The sequence below is a fragment of the Zea mays genome, chromosome 6 (assembly GCF_902167145.1).
Source record: "Zea mays cultivar B73 chromosome 6, Zm-B73-REFERENCE-NAM-5.0, whole genome shotgun sequence".
Lineage (NCBI taxonomy): Eukaryota > Viridiplantae > Streptophyta > Magnoliopsida > Poales > Poaceae > Zea > Zea mays.
Window position 1 is genome coordinate 86754279 of NC_050101.1, and position 7366 is coordinate 86761644.

At 40.3% G+C, this 7366-nt stretch overlaps 1 protein-coding gene across 6 annotated transcripts; it reads right to left on the reverse strand.

Moving 5' to 3' along the window:
* Nucleotides 1-252: 252 nt before the first annotated feature.
* Nucleotides 253-5953, reverse strand: LOC103629516 (sucrose nonfermenting 4-like protein). Of its 6 annotated transcripts, XR_004850204.1 has the most exons (11): nt 5298-5851; nt 5086-5208; nt 4885-5001; nt 4750-4809; nt 4361-4450; nt 4168-4287; nt 3274-3367; nt 2735-2815; nt 1861-2074; nt 686-817; nt 253-545 (listed from the first exon to the last, which is right to left on the reverse strand). XR_004850204.1 is itself a non-coding variant. In XM_035959965.1 (8 exons), exons 1-7 carry the CDS (start codon nt 5379-5381, stop codon nt 3323-3325), a joined length of 639 nt encoding a protein of 212 aa, XP_035815858.1. In that variant the 5' UTR covers nt 5382-5851; the 3' UTR covers nt 566-2815; nt 3274-3322. The 6 variants fall into 6 exon arrangements, 1 of the variants encoding a protein (XP_035815858.1); XR_004850202.1 differs by having other exon boundaries at nt 266-545; nt 686-2074; XR_004850203.1 differs by lacking the exon at nt 253-545 and having other exon boundaries at nt 566-817.
* Between the last annotated feature and the right edge of the window lie 1413 nt (nt 5954-7366).

Consider the following 7366-nt stretch of genomic DNA (forward strand, 5'->3'; position numbering starts at 1 on the left):
GTTGCAACAGGAACATATAATACACGATAACCTATGTTCAAATGTGTGTTATATTGTTATGTGAAAAGGTTTCGTAATCAATTTATGATCCAAACCATACATAAATTTTGTTATTTTAATTTAGTTATTTCATCATTACATTGCAACCATCAATACCTTGCAAACTTTTATATATCATAGTAGGGTTTCCGTACGTTGCGACGGAACACAAATTATTCAATAAAACATTAGTACACAACGATTACAGTTTGCTAGCTTCTGAATATCACAACATTTATAAGGTCAAATTAAGTTATGCTCTTTTGTACTTTGTTAAAAAACAAGATGAATTACAAACCAAATTTTACGCACACCATCCGATCATGAAGTTGAACAGAATTAATCAATCTTAAACCTGGATCAAGCAAGCTCCACATTTCTAAAGATGGTCTCTTTCAGCTATTGTACACGCAGACTTCAAAATGTTTGCGGACTCTGGCAATTAAGTAGCTGTGAAGATCCTCACACGTTGGCCTTAAACGTACAAGCGCACTGGTATCCCTAATCTACAGAAAGCAGAACAAAATTAGAATTCCCAAAAGTGTTTCCCCATCACCCATCAAGTATGAGCTGAAGTTTCTTACCAGTGATACATACATGATTCATTCAAGTAATGATAGAGCATAACAAAAAAGTAATTACAGACCTCATATAGTCCACCTTTCATAGGAACCCCAACCAACTCTTCCTCAACCTTAATTACAGACCTCATATGTAGAAACATCGCTTTCAACCAATGATCCTCTCTCCACCAGTACGCAAGCAGCTCTTCCCCTCTCTACATACAGTAACCAATAACATGTAACCAATAACATGAACTTCGAGAAAGCTAATAAAAATGGATAAACATATAGACAATTTTATAATTTACTAAAGGTGTGAAATCTCTAATAATAGCTTTTCGCCATTTTGGCATCCAGAAGGAAGCTAGCTAATTGAATGTTAATCCAAGGATTATTTATTTGTTCCACACTAATATGCACAACAATATAACCCATGTAATCATCAGCATTGGAAATGGTCCAATAGAAGAACCTTCTATAAGAAAATAAAGAATTTTGACATGTTATTCATTTCAGCAATGTTCCTCTTAAAAGAAAATGGGAACAATTGTAGCACCCAGTAATCATTGGGTAAAACATACTTCCTCTGTCTCAAAATAGTAGTCATTTTAGCTCTTGTTTTTTATGTCCATATTCAAATGAATGAAGATGAACCTAAATAAATATATATAAAACACATACTTTAAGTATTGTATGAACCTAGTAATTAACTAAAATGAATTTTAATTTTGGACAGAGGGAGTATACAGGAAAACATAATCATAATTATGGCTCAAGGACTGAGTTACCACATCAGAAGAGACATTAAGTGCAAAAATTAGGTGAGTTATTCAGCAATGCATTTATGCATACACGACAGGATTAGACGACACAGGTCAGGGTGCTACATCAAACTCATGCTGCAATCTTACAGCCCTAGACGATGAATCAATACAATGCTCTGAAACCAAGAAGCCCACAGTTCAGCTGAAACCAAGAGGGAAGCTGCAATCTCTGTCCGTAAAAAGCATGGTGTTAACAACAGAAACATATGCGATTCTGTATCGGTAATAATTAAGAAAAGTGGATCCGATGCAAAATGTCACTATAACACAAAACGTCAAATGTGAGACACAAGTGACTGCAAAGCAACATCAACATGTAGAATAGAGATAATAAGTTTAGAATCTCGCGAATGCAAAGCCACATCAATATGTAGAGTAGAGACAATTTAGAATCTGTTAACTTGGTATAAACATAACAAAGGATCCATACTCACAGAAACTAAAGAAGATACACTTCAATCAAGTGACTTCTGGATGAATGACTCAGGGCCATGACCAAGCAGTATGCTATCATTAGAAAAAGAAGAAAGAAAGCATTTATCTACAACAGAAGAGAAATTGTTAGATCACGGTGGTCAGCCTTCAGACCAACTCCGACCGTTCAGCAAGTAACAATGCCTCAAGTTCTTCTCTCCGTTTCTCCAACTCCTGAAACACCATACGAATTGAGAAAATGAGGAAAGATGAGCTGGCAGTAACAATATACAGACCCAAAAAATATGCATGTGCTATTTATAGGCTGCACCCTGAACCTCGAAACTAAGTGGAGCGGTTTTGGCAATACTCTATCCAATGGACTTTGTTGGCTATGATCAACAAAATAATAATGGTCTGTGGCACCATTATCGTTCTTGCAGGTTGTGCATACTCTCTTTTAGAAACCAAATATAGTTCTCCTATTAGCACATATTATACTTGATGCAATATGGCCCAGGATAATTATAACATAGCATTCTAAATTCAACACGCATAAACACTGCAGAACTGGGTGATCATTTTGGGTTAAAGAGGGGCACCATTTTTGTAAGCCAGATTTTTATATTTCTATTTTCTAATGAGCTACACCGCATGAACTATACAGGGGAAGCAAAACAAGCAGGGCTGCAGGAAAAGAATAATCTTATGACACAGTAACTGAAAGAGGAATAATTGAACTACTGAAGAAGAAACTGAGCAACAGTGAGTAAATTTAGGCACAAGCCACAGAAAGGGTATCTTAAAGACCGAAAAGACAATAGCTCAAAACAAAGAAATATCCAATCAAAGGATTCCATGATGTCACATTTGAAGTATGAACCAAGTACTTACTTGCAGATCTTTGGCTGCTTGCTCCCGTGATATTGCTTTCTGCTGCCTAGAACGTTTTAGCACACCAATGCACAATATCCCCTATATATTCAAAGTTTTTTAGTTAAATACATTTGTTAAGATGTAATAAGAGAAGGCAATGTTGACTGTTTGTTTTCATTGCACATCGTAAGATCATACTGTCGTACAAATTTTTATTTTGTATTTGGTATCCATCAACCAAATATTCATAGAATTTTTCAAATATCTCTTGAAGGAGAATAATGGCAAGTACGCATGTCACCTTAATTAGTTTTGACAGACCTCAACCATGACCTATACAATGGGATAGTATATACTATTTAGGTTTTAACATAGATTCACATTTTATGTTGTCAGAACAAAGCAGAATGAAACAGATGGGAGTATTTCTCTATTCAATGAGAGCATAAAATCTAGAAAAAGGGATATTATCATGACAAATATATTAGGTTTGGTGTGAAAAAGCGACTCTGATGTCTCCAAGAACATGGGGGTATGCGTAGCTTCAAAAAAATTACCATATCTATGGTTCTCTTCTTCAGTTCACCTGCGTTCTAAAGGTTCATGTCATGCCATATGATCAGTAATTACTTGTTCCCCATTCAGATAGACCTATGCATAAAAGAGGAAGATTGACAGGCAGAAAAATCGTGTAACACAACTATATACCTACCTACATGCATGTATAGCTAATATCTAGGTACAAAATATACATGACATGGCTCCACAAATTTTCACAAACATATATACACATTCCGAATCATATGACCCAACAACAGACCCTCTCTCTATATATATTACAATTAATTACCTCAAGGACAATGTGACCATGCCATACAGATAACAATTCAAGCACTTGAAGAAATGGAGTCTCCTACTACTGAATATGAAAACTGGAACTATGCATAGTTCCATTTTGCTCATATATAAGGCATGCTTCTCAAGTAGCATATTCTTAGCACTTCAGTATTTGGAGACGATATAATGTGTCGTCACCCATCAAAAAACGGTAAAAACATGTTTATTCAAATAGGAAGCATCCCGAGTTGAGCTTCTTTCTTGGCCCTGAGATCAATGTTGCCTGTCTGTACAAACTATAGAGTGGTTAAAAACATAGTTCCTCACTGAATAAACCAAAATTGTGGATGGAGTGGAAGTCCGAATGATCAAACATACAATAGAAATAGGTAATTCTGAAAGTTGGGGAGGAGAAACCCAAACAATTTCTCCTTATTTCAAGACATAAGATGATTTGTAATTTTTTAACACAAACGACATTAAGCTTAATGTTGTATTGGAGACCATATCTAGAATTTCATACAGGTAATATATTTATATTATGAAAGTGCTGATCTTGCAACTGCTTACACATTGAATCAAATGAAAGAATTAGCAAATATATGGAGAAGTACATGGATTAATGGCCTTCTCTGCATGGCAGCACCATCAGGCCCACCATAGAACTGTAGCTTTGCTTCTTTCCAAGCAAAAATGGGCTCTTCATTGCTAATAACTTGAATGTTTCTCTGTAGCTGCATAGCAAATGATAATTAGTAAGAACATAAAATGCTTCCAAGAAGAAACAAAGTAATTTATTCCACCCACCTTTCTCAAGATTAAAACAAAATCTGATGCCGTGAGCATGCCTGTTATGGTTCCCTGGCGGTCATCCCAAAGAGGAACCAGAGCAAGACCCTATGAGACACAAAAGGTTCGAAGCTATTCTTAAATTATTAAACTGATGCCACGTATGCAGTGCAGATGAAAGAAGTGCCTGCTTCTAGGAGCGATTTTGTCGTGTTTTTAAACTGCAAAACATAATAGGAAAACAAATTAAACTGCTACTTAAAAAGGCAAATAATTGCTAGCACAGCTTTAAAAATTCTTCAAAATGAAAGTAAAAACATAGCAAAGTTGAAATGAGAGCAAACAAGCACCATAGAGGGAAAGTGAACTATTTGAAGCAACTCTAGCAAGCACAGTAACATACATACCTCATCATGCATTATTTTAAATGCTTGTTTAACAGGAAGCTGAGTGTCCAAAACTGTTAACTGAAATGTTCATATGAAATCCGATTATACACATAGTCTAAAGAGAATTGCTGGCTTGCAAGAAATAAACCTAACCTTGCTAGAAAGGGGAACAACATCATATATGGTATTGTGTAATAATATTCCAGAGACCACATGGCGGATAACTGCTATTTGCATGCTTGGGTTCTGAGATGATGGCTCCGGGGGCATCTTTGTTTATTTAAGGCCACAGTAAATAACAGACCATTAGTTATAAGGAATATGGAGAACAAGAAAATATAATGTTAAACTTACAAGCACCACCAAGACAGGAGTAGTCAAAGAAGCACAACAATTAGGTAAGCACCTAACCGTCGGTCTTGGCGATCTCCAATGCCTATCTAGACTCTTACAGGGAGCCTCGGGTAACATGTTGCCCTAGCAAAAACACGAAGGGAAGAAATTACCAAGAAACCAAGGCTCGTTAGAAGGTAGCAGAGAAGAGACACTAGCAGGGGCACACTTACAATGATGCGGTCGACACTGGCAGCCAACGCAGATCGAGAGGACTTCCCTTCCATGGAGGCTGGGGTGTCTGATTCTCCTTCCATGGACAACACGGACGCAGATCGAGAGGGATTCGGATGGGATTGCGGACGTGGAGTCTGGTCGAGAGGACTCCCCTTCCATGGAGGCTAGGATCTAGGCGGATGGGATTCTGGAGAGCGCGGACGCGGATGGGATGGCGGTGATCCGGGCGGGAGAGAGCAGGGATTGCGGCGAGAGAGGAGAGTGGGGCGAGGACAGCCGGATCTGCGCGTCGAGGAGGAGATCTGCGCCGCGACATGGGAGGGGATCACGCGGACGAGTGCGGGAGCACAGCGAGGAGAGCTGAGGTCGGGAGCACAGCGAGCCTTCCATCAACGGAGCGTGAGCGTGGGCACCGGGCGTCGCCGTCGCCGGGGCTTGATGCCGCGCCGCCGCCAGGGATGGGGCTCGGGGCCGGTGCCGCCATGGCCCGGTCTCTTGCACCCGCGCCGTGGCTGGGGCCGGGGACGTCGCGCCAGCCGCGGGCAGCCGCGCCCGTGCCGCCGTGGAGCCGCGCCGGCCGTGCCTGCGCGCCAGGGCTGCCGCGGATGCGCCCACGCCCCGTCGCGGGGGTTTGCCATACGAAATCCTAGGCGGCGATCTCGGTGGGATTGTCGGGTGCTTACGGAAGCGGTCGGGCGGGAGGGCGGGATGCGGGGCTGGTGGCGGGATGCGGGGTGGGGTGCGGGCGCGGGCGAGATGCGGGGTGTGTGCAGTAGAATGGTGTGGACGCCTATGTTACTTACATAATTAGTAGTAGAGATAAGCCTTGAATGAATTGCATTCATATGAGCGAAGGTTATAGATAGAAAACCCAACCGATTTACAAGATACTGAAATTCTGAACACTATGTCCGACAATACCGAGATTTTGAAAGCAGAAGCATTTCCACCAATAAACGATTGAAGAATAAATCCAACAGATTCTGGAGACAATTTGATACTGCAGCGTCCAAAAGAAACCACCAAGAATAATTCCCGAGAAAAGAAACTCGGGTGCCAGTTGATCAGGCAGTTGAAAGACCATGAAATCCAATCTTGAAAGTGAAGACCAGAATGGAAACCAAGTACCTTACCAAGATGATGTGGGATTACCCCCATATATGGAACCATTCCTTTCCCTCCTGGCTTTCGTCTGCCCCTCAAGCGTTGACAACAACTAGCTAACCATCGTTCTGTACCCTCTAGAGCAAAACTAAACCATAATTTAGGAAAACTTTATAACAAATCGTTGTTGTAACAAGAAATGTTCAAAGATGTATCCGGGAACCGGAGTGAGGAACCTTCAATAGCAGATTGAGAAAATTTACCGTAAGGTGTGTAAAATAATTTCTGCATACTGATCTGACCCCTCTATCAGGTAAGGAAAAAATGTTGGTTGATTGTTGATATGGTTAAGCAACATATTGGTATGATATCCTAAATTCTGGTTGTTAACTTACAAGCTCATGGAAGGTTGATCTCGAGACGGTTTGCCATCTTATCCCTTATGTTACAGCTCAAATTCATAGCTTTTGTTCTTTGTGATGGCTTCACCAACAAACTGATCTGTTCTTGATGCCTGCAGGCTGCAAGGCATGCTGGTGATTAGTTTGAACCCCATGGAGACTACTAGCACAACAAATGACTAGACTGGTAGGGGGCAATGTGTAAGCTAGAAAGGAAGCTCGATCAGCCCATGGATGCAGAGGCCAGTAGATTGAGGAATATGTACAAGGAAAAGGTCTATTTCATTTCACAACTTCTATTCTTAAATGCTGCAATAGATGGTGATAATTGGTTTGTTTTATGGATTATTAGTGTCTATGTAACGATTGCAAGATGATCTTTGCTCGTCAAGCGGTCTGATAGATTGTCATCATTCATCAAACTTGTTGATGCGATTGGTTTACATGAAGTGTTGCATTTTTTGGCACGATATCTGCCCTTTTTTAGTAAGTTTTCTTCCATTTTGTAGCTCACTTTTTGTTTCCTCATCGCCCACTTTTGGTTCATATTGTTGTCGCCG

Bases quoted from the DNA above. Each gene is read 5' to 3' on its own strand.
- LOC103629516 (XM_035959965.1), bottom strand. From the start codon at position 5,381: ATGGAAGGAGAATCAGACACCCCAGCCTCCATGGAAGGGAAGTCCTCT. The intron at 5,002-5,085 runs GTAAGTTTAACA...AAATAAACAAAG, and splicing joins CTCCTGTCTTGGTGGTGCTT to ATGCCCCCGGAGCCATCATC. The intron at 4,810-4,884 runs GTTAGGTTTATT...TGAACATTTCAG, and splicing joins TTGTTCCCCTTTCTAGCAAG to TTAACAGTTTTGGACACTCA.